Source organism: Camarhynchus parvulus, chromosome 5 (assembly GCF_901933205.1).
Source record: "Camarhynchus parvulus chromosome 5, STF_HiC, whole genome shotgun sequence".
Classification (NCBI taxonomy): domain Eukaryota; kingdom Metazoa; phylum Chordata; class Aves; order Passeriformes; family Thraupidae; genus Camarhynchus; species Camarhynchus parvulus.
Window position 1 is genome coordinate 7826338 of NC_044575.1, and position 15690 is coordinate 7842027.

The 15690-nt window shown below is 39.1% G+C and overlaps 1 protein-coding gene across 5 annotated transcripts in view; it reads right to left on the reverse strand.

Annotated features, from left to right (window-relative positions):
* LOC115903929 (golgin subfamily B member 1-like) overlaps positions 1-15690 on the reverse strand; it is a 34417-nt gene that overhangs the window by 1415 nt on the left and 17312 nt on the right. For 3 of the 5 annotated variants that reach the window (XM_030948861.1, XM_030948860.1, XM_030948859.1), the window contains exons 21-27: positions 4877-15589; positions 4323-4474; positions 4084-4243; positions 2674-2826; positions 2019-2186; positions 1049-1146; positions 560-694 (exon numbers count right to left, since the gene is read on the reverse strand). In XM_030948861.1, coding sequence (XP_030804721.1) covers positions 560-694; positions 1049-1146; positions 2019-2186; positions 2674-2826; positions 4084-4243; positions 4323-4474; positions 4877-15589 — 11579 coding nt within the window. Of the gene's footprint in view, positions 1-559; positions 695-1048; positions 1147-2018; positions 2187-2673; positions 2827-4083; positions 4244-4322; positions 4475-4758; positions 15590-15690 lie in introns of those variants that run through there. The other 2 variants (XM_030948863.1, XR_004060746.1) reach the window with 2 other exon arrangements.

Here is a 15690-nt window from a genome sequence, read left to right on the forward strand (position 1 = left end):
TTTGCATACTTAAAATGACTAAGGGAAGGTGCCCACAAAATGCTGACTCACTTTATGCTGCCAGGTCTTTTTCAGTCTCTATTTACAATCTACTCTCAAGGTGCTTCATTTATCCAGAATTAATCCCCACCATCACCAGCTGACTGAACAGTGATTTTCAGGTGATGGTAGTGAGGGACCCTTTATTTATGCAGGTGCATAATGATATTTTCAATCTAAGCAGTGGTTCTGCTAAAGCTGTTATATGGGAAATTGTATTCCCAACCTGGAAAAAAAGAAATAGCACTGACTACTAACAGATGAACAATCTAACAGATGAAATTAAATAAAGAAAAAAAAAATCCCAAAGCCTATAACAGTTTTTGATCTAGTGTTTAACATAGCTTTTTAATACACGTATTTTCACTACTTCGGGCACTGTGGGCTCACACACAGGTTTGTTTATTATTATTAGAAGTAGTAGTAGTATCTCAAAAAAAAAAAAAAATTAAAGACCAACAGGAAAACCTCTCACTAATCTCACAAAAAATAAAAGGCAAACAAATAGTCTGTGTTTTACCTGTTACTTCTCTCCTCAGAGAGTCCAAGAGCCTCTTCTGCAGCTTCTCTCCTCCTCCTCTCCTCTGCCAGTGTTTCTGTGAGCTGGGAGAGACTCTGCTGCATTGACTCATACTGCTGCTCTGACTCTGCAAGCCTGGGACAAAACAAAATCTGAAATCAATGTTTTATGGACTCAAATAATTATTTACTTGTTCTTTTTTTATTAGATCTTCCTTTTAGTGACAGATTTAATTATAATGAGATGCTTCAGCTTAAATATTGAGATAAAGCCACCAATAATCAGTATATTTATGTACAGATACAAACCACAAGTATTACCAGATGTAACAATTCAAGAATATGGCTTATGATTCATGTAATCCACTGCAAATCCACTCCTTCTCCATCTCCACACAAATGCCTCAGAGGGATAGAAAAGCATTACTTTCACACTCACAGCACAGCTGTCAGGAAAATAATATTGCTAATACATGCTCTGAGTCCTGACCTTTTCCTGAGCTCATTTAGCTGCATATTGTCTGTCTCCACAATAATCCCAGATCTCTCCCGTGGTGCTCCAGGGGGAACTTCTGCTCTGGTTTCATCCTAGAAAATATTAAGGAAAAAAAACAAGCAAGTGACCATTTTTCTACTTGCCAGAAGTCTTTATTTCAATTACAGAATCCATGGCACCACAAAACAGTGGAATGGACAATTATTTGTGGCACTTAATGTTTTCATTTCCATCTCTCAACAATGTCTGAGGGGAAAAGAAATGCATCTACACATGAACAACTCCAGAAGCAAGACAGTTATTAATTTATTCTTAATTTACAGTTCTTGTTTGGATTTCCAAACAAGGACTGTTTTTATTTCCATTTATGGAGAGCAAGGGTTGTTCTCTATATGCATTCATATGCTATTTTAGGGTGTTCTCTTCATGATTGCTAACGAATAACTAAAGCAGTACAGGAAAGCTTTTTAAGAATAAAGGAATAATGATGAATCATAAAGGACTGGGTTGGAAGGGATCTTAAAAATCATCAAGTTCCAACTCCAAATAATAATCTTACAGATGTGTATGAGGTGTTTGCAAAGGGTTCTGAAATGCTGAACTGGTGATGTAGATCTCACTTCTGAAAATATTACTCAATATTGTAAAGTGATCTACAACTAATGTGAAATTATCACTAAATTTCCTGATCCACTGAGCAGTGATCATCCAGTTATATCTGCCAGCTGCAGACCAACTCAAAAAAGATGTTTCAAAACAAAAAAATACAAAAAACAGCTTCCTTAAATGAAAAGTCAAATTAGACCAGCTTAACAACAACAAGGATAGTTATCTTCAGTCACGGGCCAGAAAAAGCCCTGGGTCACTACAACAAAAAGTACCTTATTTCATTTCTAGCAAGAAAACCAGAAAAGTGTAAGCACAGAAGGAAGAAACCAAAGAACCTTTCCATGTATCTGTTTACCTGGACTGAGCCTTGGAAAGATGTCACTTGCATTGCCTGATACTCCCTCTCCAGCCTCACATAACGATTTTGCAGATCAGTGTAATGGAGCTGGTTGTCCCTCAGAGTCTGGGAAAGAGTCTTCAGCTGGGCAGACAGGACAGCATTCTCTTCTGCTGACTGCACAACCTGAGAGAAATTGACATCAAAGTCATTAAAATTAGCTCTCCCAGGAAATCCCTGCAGATTTGAGACCTGCTGTTTCAAAATTGCATCCACTTTTTGGCAAGGTCATATTTCAGTTGGGATTTAAGGTGTTTTATGGGCAGAGGAAATAATGAAAGCTGAGCAGTGATTTCCCCTGCCATCAGTACAGATGCTGAATCAGAAGCTGAAATCTTGTTCCAGCTAAGACAAACACCTGTTTCTGTCTCTAATGAAAAATATTTGAGTAGAAGTTCAGAGAGTCAAATAAACCTCTCAGAAAAACACCAAGTCAGGAAAGCCAGGTAGAAAGAAAACTGACATTTCATTTGAATGTCCAGGTTGAGTTCTTTTAAAACATCTACATTTCAAAGTAAAATACCATTCAATCATGCAAGACACCACCACTTCAGCAATATTCCAACATGAGGCCAGCCCATCTTTCAGGATCAGAGCTGTTGTTCCAAGCTACCTTGGAATTCATCTGCTGGAAGTGCAGGTCCTTCTGCTGCATCTCCTGGAGGCAGCGCTGCAGCTCAGCCTGCAGCTGGCTCTTCTCAGCCAGGACATGTTTGATTTCCTCTCTTCCATCTGCACTTCCAACAAGGGAGGCAGTTTCCAAAGCCTTAAAAATATCAGGATATTCAGGGTAAATGGTACAGGAGTTATCTAAATAATCCACAGCCTCAACACTAAATATACCCTACAGAATTCTCTTTTCACATTATTTTCTTCTCACAACTTAATACCACATTTGTAAGACACTTTAAATACAAGATTTTTTAATACATATATATAGTTTTAATACTTGCATTAAAAAAATAACAAAAAAATTGCCACAAAAAGGTAACCTAACCTAATTTTTATTTTGCAAATAATGTGAAGCACAAAAATAAAAGGGGAAAAACAACAAAAGACTAAACACCTTTCAAAAATTATTTTCAAGCTAATAAAATCTTGTATTCATGACTTGTAAAACAACTGTTTTGTAAATATGAATTTAAAGCCAAAAGAATCAATTTTGAAAAGAAAAAAATTATTACCAATTTACAGGTTTGGCCTTCTTTATCTCTGGCAGCTTAACATTTCAATATTAATCTCTGATAAGGGAGGGATATGTGCCATCTCTAATGCTTTATGGAATCTAGTCACCCATACAATCATGAAATAAAAGGTTTTTACCACATAAAATACTGCATTACCCACAGACATTACTGGTCAATAGCTCTTACTCATGATTGTAATCACAGAAAATGAACAGCATACAAACTTCAACTAAAATGCTGGTTTTAATGAAATTAAAATGAATACTGCTTCCTTCATTCGGCACAGAAAAGGTAAATAAGAATATTATTCTAAAATAGCACTTTCCTTGAATCCTTCATGACAGTCTACAAAACAGCATTTGCCAGCCTGGGTGTCAGCTGCTGCCTTTCTAAACCCAGGATTTTGTTCCTGGCAGAAGCCAGCTCCAGCTGCTTCAGGGGAAAGACAAGAACACTTCCATTCCCCTTTCTCCCCCAGTCAGTCCTAGTCCAATCTGCAGTAACATGGATTTAGGCTCTGAAGAATGAACTTCATTAAGTGTTTAAAACCTCTCTGCATTAACTATACAAACTATGAAACCTGCTGTCCATGTAAACCACCAAGCTCTTTTTCAATTCTCTTAAAAAGCCTGTCCCTGAAAATGGGTTACAGCCATAAAAAATCTGAAAGAAATAAACCCATTTAATTTTTTGTCAACTTCTTCCTCTTAAATTTTGGATTTAACTAATTTAAGACAGTAATTTACAGGATTACTACAGACTGCTCTTTGGAGAAGCAGGCTGCAAATTTCCTGCTACCTTCCACTTTACACTCCTGCTACATTCCATTTTTTTACCTTGACTGGGTAAGTGCTGCCAGCAGGGAGTGACTTCTTCCCAATCATGTCCTGCTGCAGCCTCTGGAGCTCTGCAATCTGCCGGTCCTTCTCAGCCACCGTGATCTGACACTGATTCCTCAGCGCCTGGGACTCGGAGAGGAGCAGGTTTTTTTCCATTCTGAACATAAATGTTAAGATGTTAAGCAATTCTATATCCTATACAAATCAGTGAAGAGTATAAAGCTGCACTGTTATACCTTAGTCCAGCCAGCTCGTTCTGATATGATGTGATCTCTCTCTCGGTTTCTGCCTGGAAGGCTTTTGTCTGATGCAAAGCCTTCTCCAGATCATCAACCTTGGTCTTCAGTTTGGATATTTCGACAGCTGCAAGGCTGGCTCCTTCTTTAGCCTAGGTTTAATAAATATCATTAGTGAACTGCAATGAAAACTAGATGGGTGAAGTTTGATTAGAACTAAAATTCTAATCACAGACGGAGGTTTTCCCTATTTGCTTTGTTTAACAGAGTAATTACCTTAACTCCCAAAATTGTAAACACACCTCCTCTGGGCACACAGTGGTATCTTAGCACTCACACAATCCACAAAGTTAAACTCCAGAATCCAACATGCCTCTGAGCATTTTCTGCACAAAGAATAAAATTCCAGAGCCTAATGTGGCTAATTACAACTTACCAAAGTTTCCCCATTGTTCTGAGGCACATCCAAACTATTTTTAACAGTGTTTTTCTCATTGATGCTGCTGCAATCAATGGGAAACGAAGCTGTGTCCCTGCTGAGCTTCAGAAGTTACCTTCTGATGGCTGAGCTCCTGCAGCAATTTGTCTCGGTCATCCTGGAGACTGGCCATGGCCTTGGCAAACGCTTCCATCTGCTGGGCATAATTCCCACACTCAGCTGAGAGCCTGCTCACCTCCAGCTCCCGACTGACCAAAGTCCTACAGACACTTCCAAAGTCATCAGCCACCTGAGCAAGGCTAACCTGGCCTGCAGCATCAAGGACAGCCCCATGCATCAGAGAGTTTTCTTTGAGGATACTAATGAGATGGGATTTAAATCCCTCCAATTCAGCTGCAAGTTCATCTCCTTTTTTTTTTTCTGTCTTGAGCTCAGAGGTGTATTTGCTCTGAAGAACTTTGAAGTCCTCTATGATTCGATCTCTGTCATTCTGCAGAGCAGTCATTGCCTTCCCAAAGGCCTCATTTTGGGATCTCAACTCCCTGTTTTGAGACTGAACTTCAAGCAGGATCTTCTCTGCAGAAGCATCAGGTTTATCTCCATCCTCAAGTGTCAAAAGAGTCCCACTGTATTCCTCATCTGCATTTCTGCCTCTGGATTTCTGGAGCTCCTGAACCCTTTTCTGAAGCTTTCCCCCATGCTGCCCATTGGATTCTTTTTTCTGAATACTCTCACTACTTAGCAGCTTCTCTCCAGACTCAGAAACAAGTTTCTCTTTGTTTAGTGATGCAATTAGAGATTCTAAATCACTTACTTTAGATGCCAATTTTTTATTCTCATGTTCCAAAGTCACAGCAGCCTCCTTCTGCAGTTCAGTGGAAAGCTGCATCTCCTTTATTTGTTTTTGAAGATCGTATTTTTCATGCTCAAGGCTTTTAATACACTCCAACTTCTGCTTAAGTAAGTTCTTCAGCTGATGGTCTTTCAGAGATAAAACTTGGTTTAGATCTTCCCTGTATTTTATCAGCTGTGCACTCAGCATTGCATTTTCAGAATGCAGATCATCAATCCGATTGAGGAGGACCCTTAATTCCTGTTTCAAAGAATTAGTCTCACTTGCACTGCCAAGCAGGAGACTGTCCCTCTGGTTTAAGACATCCTGGTGAAGATGTTCCAGTTCCTTGTATCTGGTAAAAAGATCATCCCGGTCGTTCTGGAGAGATGACATGGATTTTTTAAAGGCATCTATTTCACTGGCAATCACAGCCTTCTCCTGACCTGCTTTTTCTGCTTTCACCTGGAGATTTTTCAGCTCATTTTCCAGCCTCTGGCAGGACTCCTCAGCTTGTTGCCTCTCCATCTGCAGAGACCTTACCTGAAGTTCATACTCTTTGATCTGATTCCTATGTTGAGTCTGTACCTGAATCAGATAGTCTGAAATTTCATCCCCTTTTGAAGAAATGAGTAAGGAAATTTCTTTGTCTTTATTATTTAGCATGACCTTCATTTGCTCAGAAATGGTCATCTGCTTTTGCAATTCAGCATTCATTTTTTCCTTCTCTGCTAGAAGCTCTTGCAATTCTTGCTCCTGTCTCATAAAATTACTTTCCAGAGCTTTTATCTCTCTTCCTGCACTCTTACTATTCTCTATGAGATGATTCAGAGAATTATTTTCTTTCAGGAGTGCTTGAAAAGCTTCTTCTTTGGACTGAAGAACACTCTCCAGCTCTTGCTGTCTGTTAAAAAAGAAGGTATTTTCTTCCTTTATCCTGCAGAGCTCTTCATAGCGCTGCATATCAACAGATTTTTGCCTCAAGTACAGTTCATCCTTTGTTTCCTCTACCACAGAATATTTGATATTTAGTTCTTGAATCTGAGTCATTTTATCTTTCAATTCATCTTGCAAGGCTGCTATTCTTTTGTTACTGTCTTCCAGCTGTTTCTCCTTGTTTTGGATGGCCTCTTTGAACTGCATTTCCCAGGTTTTCATCTCGGTGATGACCCTGTCCCTGTCATCCTGAAGGGAGGACATGCACTTTGTGAAAGCAGCCAGTCGTGCCAGAGCTGCGTTCAGCTCTGCCTGCAGCTGCTTGTTCTGAGAGTCCTTGGTGCTGATCTCCTCCTGCAATCCCCGAACCTCACCCATCACCCGATCCTTTTCTCTCTGGAGTGCACCATGTCTTTCCTCCAGGTTCGAAATTTCACTTTTGTGAAGCAACTTCAGCTGCTGGAGATGAAATTCCAATTCTCTCTCGTATCCTCTCTTTTGAAGCTGCAGTTCATCTCCCTTCTTCTGAAGTTCTTTCCTCCAGTTTAGATTCTCATCTTTAAGCCTGTCCACTTCCCTTTTTGACTGATCCAACAGGTTCATCTGTGCAGTAAGCTTTCCCTTGAGATGAAGTATTTCATCATTTGATTCTGCCAGCTTTTCTGATGCATTACTTAAGTCATTTTCAAATTTTTCATTTTTTGACTGTGACAATTTCACAGATCTTTCCAAATCCAGGATCAGCTCCTGGAACTTTACAGAATCCTTTTGCAATTGGTTGATCTCTTGCTGTTTCTCCTTTAAGAGTTCTTGCAATTCTTTTGTTTTGTTTTTAGTTCCATTATTATCCCTCTGAGCACTTTTCACCTTTTCTTCAAATATCTTTACAAGATGGAGCTGCTGCTCTTCCTTTTCTCTAACAGCATTCGATTTTTCTGCCTTTAACTCTTCCAGCTGCTGTAACAGCAAGTTATTCTGTACCTGTGCTGATTTCATCCTATCAGTAAGATGATCAACTTTTTTTACATGATTAAGCAATTCTGTCTCAAGAAATTCTCTCTCACTCTTTACTTTGTAAGAACTTTCTTGTACATTTTCTAATTCTTCCTGTAACAGGCATTTGTCATCCTCTAAAATCTTAACTTTTTCATTTAGACTAACAATTTCTTGTGTTAGACTTTTGAATTCCGTGTCCAGCTTTGTTAGACAATGAGTTTTGTGGAGCAAAGATTTCTCAGTTTCTTGTGCTTTTTCTGAAATTAATTCTCTTTCTTGTTCTAGGACAAGCACAGCTTGTTCTTTTTCAGAGAGCTTATTCTTTAACACATTAATGTCCTTTAACAGTGATTCATTCTCACACAATGCATCGCTGATTTTGGATTGTGTATCATTTTGGTACACTTCCATTTGAACCTGTAGCTCTCCCAAGGCAGCTTTAGTTACAGTGATGTTATTATGAAGGACATCATTCTCATTCTGAATTTTCTCTAAAGCCTGCTTTAGATTTTCAGAGGTTTGTTTCAGCTGCTCGTTCTCCTCCATCAGCTGATGGTTCTGCTCAGTGAGCTCACACAGACGATCCTGGTGTTCCTGCATCCTGGCCTCCTGCTCACGGATCTGCCTTTCTGCTTTGCTCTGTAACTCCTCAACTTCCATTTTCTTGGATTCACCAAGTTGTTTCAGTTGGTTCTTAATAACCTCATTTTCATCAAGGAGATCTTTTAAATGCTTCTGCAGAGCCTCCTTTTCAGACTGTCCTTCCCTGAGTCTTTGAACAGCCTCTTGCTTCTCTTTCCTACTGACATCAATGACTTGCCTCATATCTGCCACTTTACTACTGATATTCTCATACGCCTGAAGAAGTGATTCATACTCCTGCTTTAATTCACTGTGTTTAGCCTTCCATCCTGTCAATTCAACTGTCTGAGAATCTTTTAAGGTATTTAATTGGAAAGAAAAGGCCTCTTTCTCCTGAACTATGGACTCCATGGTGGATTTCAGACTTTCACACGCCGCAGTGAGGTTTTCATTTTCGGTCAGCAGCCTCGCATTTTCCGAAGCAAGGCTCTCCTCTCCGGACAATGGAGCCACAGCACTTGAACTCTGCTTTTCTCTGCCAAGCTCTAACAAGTGCTCCAGCATTCCTGTCTTGTTCACTAGTTCTTCTCTTTCCAACATCAGCTGATCAACCTGCTCCTTTAGAGATTTATTTTCTCTCAGGGCTTCTTTACGTGATATTAAAGCTGCCTGTAACTTCCTTTGGAGGCGCTCTCTGGATCTCTCTTCTGTTACAGCTCTTGGCTCTTGGGCTTTGGAATCATTTAAATCTGCACGTTTTGCCAGTGGTTCTTCCATTGTTTGCATTTGTTTCTGGATTTCACATTCTGTTGCTTCACTCAGTTTAGTTTTCCCACAGTAATCAGCCTCTGATAGTTGAAGAGCGGTGACTTTTCTTTCCAAATTCTCTTGAAGGGAATTACTTTCTGAACCAACCTCTCCCAATTCCTTTTCAGTCCCATTTTCTTCCTTAAGCTCTTTGCCCAACATCACAGGTTTACTCATCTCAGCCTTTTCATGCAGCATACACAGCTCTGCCACAAGATTTTTGTTTTCTTCACTGAAATGTTCTACCTCCTTTTTCATCTTAATTAGTTCCAAATTAGACTTTTCCAAAGAGCTGAGAAGTTCCTCTTTTTCACTCTTCATGTCTTCAAAGGCTGTTTTGTAATGGTGGGCTTCTTCCTGGCCCTCCTTTATGGCTTTGTTTAATAATTCTTTTTCCAGACCAAGTTTCTCTTTTAAATCTGTAAGTGAACATCTCAGTGCTTCTATTTCCTCATTCTTTCCTGCAACCTCCTGCTTAGCCTCAATTCGTGACCTCTGCAGTTCCTCCTGGCTCATCCTGTAATCCTCTTCACTTTTTTTAATAAGTGCTTTTTTCTCATCATTCACATGTTCAAGCACTGCCTTGAGCTCTACAGTTTCAGTCTGATGTGCTTTCAACTTTTTCTGTAGATGCTTTATGTCCTCCAACAAGCTGCCCTGACATTGCTCCTCCTGTCTCAAAGACTTTAAACTGTTTGTTTCTTCTTTATCATCACCAAATTCAACCAATATTTTTCTCAGCTCTTTCCTTAACATCTCTGTTTCCTCCTGAAGTTTTGCATAATCATTTCTTAGTTCTTTCACCTCAATGTTTTCACTTGGCACCAAAGTGATTGTGTTTTCTGACTCTTTCAAGGATGCAACGTGAACCTTCTTTCTTGGTTTCTCTGATTCCAGACTCCTTGGGTCAGCTTGCTCTTCTCCCAGCAGTGCCTTGGATGGAACCAAATCTTTCCACTCTAACTGGTTAAAGCCCAGCTCTTTACATTTTGTTTGGAGAACTTCCCAGAGTGCTTTATGCTCTTGCCTGAGCTGCTCAAGGTGAGTTTTTTGATCATCAAAATCTGCTGCCAGTTTCATGTGCTCTTCCCTTTCTTGCTGGATTTTTTCCATATCTTCTTTCATGAACAAAAGCTCCCTCTGTAAAGCTTCTTTTTCTTTTTGTAATTGATTCATGGCATTAATCTCATTGCTGGGATTCAGACACTCATTCCCATCTCCAGCACTTGAACGAGGCTCTTCTAAACTGGCATCTTTCAACAATTCTTCCTTCTTTTTAAGTTCAGACTTCACCTCTTCAAGAGTCAGGAGCAACTGAGAACGTTCCTCTTTATAAGCCCTTGCTCTTTCATCAAGCATAGATTGCAGATGAGCAAGCATAGAGTCCTTCTCCCCTAAAGATTTTAGGTTCTGCTCACAAATATTTTGTTTTTCAGCTATGACATCATTCAGCTCTGCAATATTGTGCTGAAGTTCCTCTAAAGTGGATGCTCTTGAAGATAAGGTTTTGGTCAGATCACTTATCTTGGCATCTTTTTCTACAAGTTGCTGTTTCAAAGTTTCAAGATGAGACTCAAAATCATTACTTTGTCCTTCAATTAGTTTCAGTTTGTCTGTTAACTCATTAACTTGCTTCAACAGCTTCTCTGCTTTTTTCTGTTCTTTTTCTATTTCTTCCTGTCCACTCTTTTCTAATTTCCCAACTTTTTGCATCAGATCTCTTCTCACTATCAATGCCGCTTGAAGCTTCTTTTTCAGATTCTCTTTTTCCTTGCCCATTTTCTCAAGGTTACACTTCATCTCCTCTTTTTCATTCATTAAATCTTTAACCTCAGCTTCTCTACTGCTTAACATAACCTGGTTATGTTCCAGTTCTTTCTTACAATCGCCAAGTTCCTGCAACACTCGGTTTAGCTCTGCCACTGAACTATTATGAACAGCTTCAAGGTCTTCAAGTTTGGCATTTAATGTACTCCTCTCTTCAGAAAAATTCAGCATTTCATTAGACAATGACTCCATGACCTGGGTAACAGAAGAGTCTTTTTCTTTCATTTGCTGGCTTAGACCAGAAATTAAATCCTTCTGCTGATTGACCTGGGATGTTAAGTTTTCGATGAGGTGATCTTTTTCCCCCATTTCTTCAAGGAGATTTGCTACTTTTTTACCTTCAGCCTGCAGCTTTTCTTGACTAGTTCTTACCATTTCTTCTGATTTATTCATCTTGTCCTGAAGAAATTCCACCTGCTTATTTATTTCTGCCAAAGACTCCTCCTTTTCTTTCAGGAGACACTCTTGTTTGCCTACTGTTTCCTTGAGTGAAACCATTTCTTTTGACAGACATTCCATTTCAGACATGTATTTGCCCCTCATCTTTTCCATGTCACTCTGCAGCACCTCCTTCTGCTTCTCAAGTGACTCCATACTTCTTAATTCATCTTTCATGGTGTCTATTTCCTTCTGTTTTTCTAAAAGTGCCAGTTGCAAACTTTCTCCTTCTGCTTCTTTGCTCAGAATAGCAGTTACCAGAGTGGAGAATTTTTCTAACTGAGTTTTACTATCAGTTGGCTGCAGTTCAGAATCTGACATTTGTGCCTTCTTTTCTTTACTTAAAAGCCTACTACTAAGTAATGGAGATAAGCTCTGAGTTAACTGCTCTTTTATAAGATCCAGCTCTTGCTGCAAAGACTGGATTTCGCTATCTTTTGATTTCATTTCACTTTCTAAACTGCTCAATTGCTCAGTAAGATCATTATTTTGTGAATTTGCCCTGTCAAGTTCTGTCACCCATTTGTTTTCTGACTCAAGCAGACTTAGTTCTAGAGTTTGACATTTAAGTTCTAAATTAGAAAGTTCTTCACCCTTCACACTAACCTGCATCTGTAACTTCTCTTTTTCAGTCTTCATCTGCAGTTTGACAGCATCTATCTGCATCCTTGAATAATTCTCACTGGTTTCTAGTTTTTCATGGACTTCCCGGAGCTCTTCCAATTTCTTTTGCAAATCAGTCTGAGATGCAGTAAGTTGTGTGTTTTCAGCCATCAGTTTACCAACGTCATCTTGCAACAGTTTTTTTTCTTTCTCTAAAGACTCCACTTGACACTGCAGACCATTTATTAAAAGTGTGTTGTCATGGCAGTCTTGAGATGATTTGGAATTTAGGTTGTTGAACTCCAACTTCAAACATTCCAATTCCTCAGCCTGTTCAGCGCATGTCACACGCAGAGACTCCACAGCCAAGTGTTTCTGCTGCAGTTCTTGTTCCCGGGTATTTATTTGGTCTAGTGCTTTTTGGTGCTCATTTTTAAGAGAGTCAAGCTCAACAGTCAAAGAATCAATTTTTTTCTGATGATTTTCAAGCTTCCTGTTCTTTTCCTGAAACTCCTCACTCAGGTTTTTCATGGCTGTTCCACTTTCTTCTAATTTGGATCTGAGAACATCAATCTCACTAGAAAGAGCATTAACATTGCTCTCTGCCGACTGTACATTGGCATCTTTCTCCTTTAAGGAATTAAGCAGTCCAGCAATAACTTCATCTTTGTGCCCAAGAGCAACGTTCAACTCTGTTCTCAGGTCGTACTGTGCTGCAATTTTCTCCTGAAGAGATAAAAAGGCATTTTCTTTCTCATGGACTAGCTCTTTAGAGTTTTGTAGTTCTTGTGTAAGTTCATGGACCTGACTTTGGAGTTGAGAAATTAAATGCGTCTTCTCTTCATCTTTTCTTGCTTTCTCTGTCAGAGTTTCAAGGAGACTTTTGTTTTCTGTAAGAGATGATTCCTTTTCTGATAAGGACTGGTCCATCTCAATTATTACATTCTTCTGATGCTCTATTTCTTTTTGTAAATTCTCTTTCATTTCCTGCAGCTCCACCATCTGTTTCTTTAAGACACCACACTCAGTCTCTTTCTCTTCAAGTTGCATCTTTAAATTCTCACTGAATGATGAAATACTGTTGTTGGTGGATTCTTTTTCTGAAACAAGTCCTTTTAGCTGTTCTGCTTCAGAGGCTAAAAGCTGTAACTGCTTCTCTTGCACAACACAAGAATCCTGTAGGGCAGAAAGCTGTGCTTTTAAACCCATGCATTCATCCACCTTTTCTTTTAAAGATGCATCTTTCTTTGCAATTGAGTCATTCAACTGGGATGCTTGTTCTGTCATGTTTTTAAGCTGACTTTGAAGGTTAGAAATAACCTCCATATTCTCAGACAGTTGAACCCTAAGTACATCAGACTCTTCAGATTTATCTTTTAATAACTTAAATTCTTGGGCTTGCCTCTTAAATTCATTTTCTTTTGCCTGCATTGTGTGTCTGAGCTCATCAGCTTCAAAGTTCAGGGTTTGTATTTGGAGCTGGAGATCTGCAATGAATTCCACATATCGCTCTTCTCCTGCCACTTTATCTTTCATTTCCTTAATCAAAGCCTCCTTTTCAGAAAGGAGACTTTCCTCAAAGGTAATTTTTAAGTTTTCTTTCTCCATCAACAGGCTGTCAATTTGGTCCTTCAAATCTAAAATACTATGACTTTGTTGGGACAGGTGTGAAGTTAAAGCAGCTACTTCCTCTGACTTTTTGATTACTGTAACACTAATTGTCTCTATGTCTGCTTTCAATTTTTTATTTTCTAGAGCTGATGTTTCTGCTTGGTGCCTTGCTGAAGTAACTTCAGACTGGAGACATTTACATTCATCTGACTTCTCACTCAATAACCTTGAAAAGTCCTCCTTTTCATGCCTAAGCACCTCCATTTCTTGGATTAATAGCTGTAGCTGATTATTTAACCCTGTATTTTCTTCTATTTTTTCAAAAACTTGCCTCTGAAACTTCTCAAGTTCTGAACCCTGACTTTTCATAGCCAGGTCTCTTTCCTCTACCAACTGAGTTAATTTAGTCTTTTCATCTTTAAGATTTTTTATTTCATCCTGCAATTCTACAACACAAAGCTTACTCTCCTCCATTTCCTTATGCAATGAATCATTTTGAAGACTTTTCTCCTCTAGAGACTTGTTTGCAGTTTCAAAATCCAAAGTTATGCTTTGAATTTGTTCCTGCAGGAGTAAATTCTTTTCCTTGCTATGGCTGAGCTCTTGGATTAGACCACTGCATTCAGATAATTTATTATTTAACATTTCTTCTTTCTTTGTTTCTTCATCTCTAATCTCCTTCAGCTGAATGAGCAGTGATTGCACTTGTTCATGCAACTGTTGGGTCTGTTCCTTGCTTTCAGACAACTGCTCAGCCAGCACATTACATTCCTTTGTTTTCTCCCCCAGCTGTTCTGCAACAGAACTTTCCTTTTGCTTGGCAACTACTGACAGTTGTTCAATCTCTTTCGACAGAGCATTTTTATCACAATTTAGTACTGAAAGAGTTTTTTCATACTCAGCAGTGCTAACAGATAACTTATTCTCCAATTCTGCCACAGCCTGGATTTTCTTTAACAACTCACACTCTTTTACATCCAGGAGTTTGGACAAATTCTCATTTTCTCTGATTAGCTGTTCCTTCTCGTTTTCCATTGTACCTATACTTTTTTTCAAATATTCATTTGCTTTTATTTGCTCTGCCAATTTTTCTTGTTTCTCTTCAAGATCTGCCTGCAATTGGTTATTAGCTGAAGCTTTCTCCTGTGTCTCTATCTCCCATTTCTTAATTTGTTTATGCATTTCATTTAATTGGTCATTGTGTTCTTGGCAACACATCTCTTTGGCTTTCAGATCCCCAATTAATTTAAGTTTAGTCTCTTCATTCTGCTTCTCCAAAGCCCCAAGTTTCTGCTCTAATGAAACAATGAGCTCTTGTTTCTCTTGCAACTCTTTTTTAGCTGTTTTCTTATGATCAGTATGTTCTGTGAGTTTTCTGGATAATTCAGCCAACTCTTCATCTTTTTTAGTATTTTCCAAAACCAGTTTGTTGTATGAATCTTTAAGTGACTTTAACTCATTTTCCAATGTCTGTGCTTTGCTCTCTTTCTCTTTAAGCAAACAGTTCCATTTTTCCTTCAAAGCATCGTTTTCCTCAAGCTGAGATTTCAAATGTTCCATTTCTTTTCTTTGTTTATCCTCTGTTTCTTGCAGCTTTTCAGATGATTTAGTAATTTGTTCCTTCAGCAGAGCAATTTGTGACTCACACTCCGTGATCTTGTTATGGTACGCAACATTGCTGGCCTTGATTTCGGAGCGGAGATCCTTAATTGTCACACTGTTCTCAGTGCTCTGCCTGATTAACTCCTCGTTTTCTTTGGTTTTAGCTTCATTCTCAGCTCTAGCTCTCTCCAGTTCCATTCTCATGGCCTCACTCTGCTCAGAAAGGGCAGACATCTTCACGCTGGCATCTCTCACATCAGCTGTCTGTACTTCCTTCAGCAAATGCATTTCCCTTTCAGCCTTTGATAAAGCCTCTTCCAAACCTCGCATCTCCTCCTCTTTGCATTGCACTTGATGCTTCAGGATCATAACCTGCTCAGAATATTCTGTCATGTTCAGAGACAAGACAGACATCTCCCTGTCTTTTTCTGACAGAGCTTCTTTCAGATTATCAATTTCTCTTTCACGTTTCTGCAGATCTTGAATGAGTTGAGACCTCTCCTCCAAATGGCTTGAATTCAACTTGTCAAGCTCTTCGTTTGTCTGGTCCAGGTCCAGCTGCATGGACTCCACCACACTGTCTTGTTTCAAAGTCTAAACAGCAAGAAAATGATGTTACAAGAACACTCCAAAGACCTGTTAAAGGGAGAAGCTACACCCCACACACAGGATAAGCATTTAAGGTAATCAGCCTG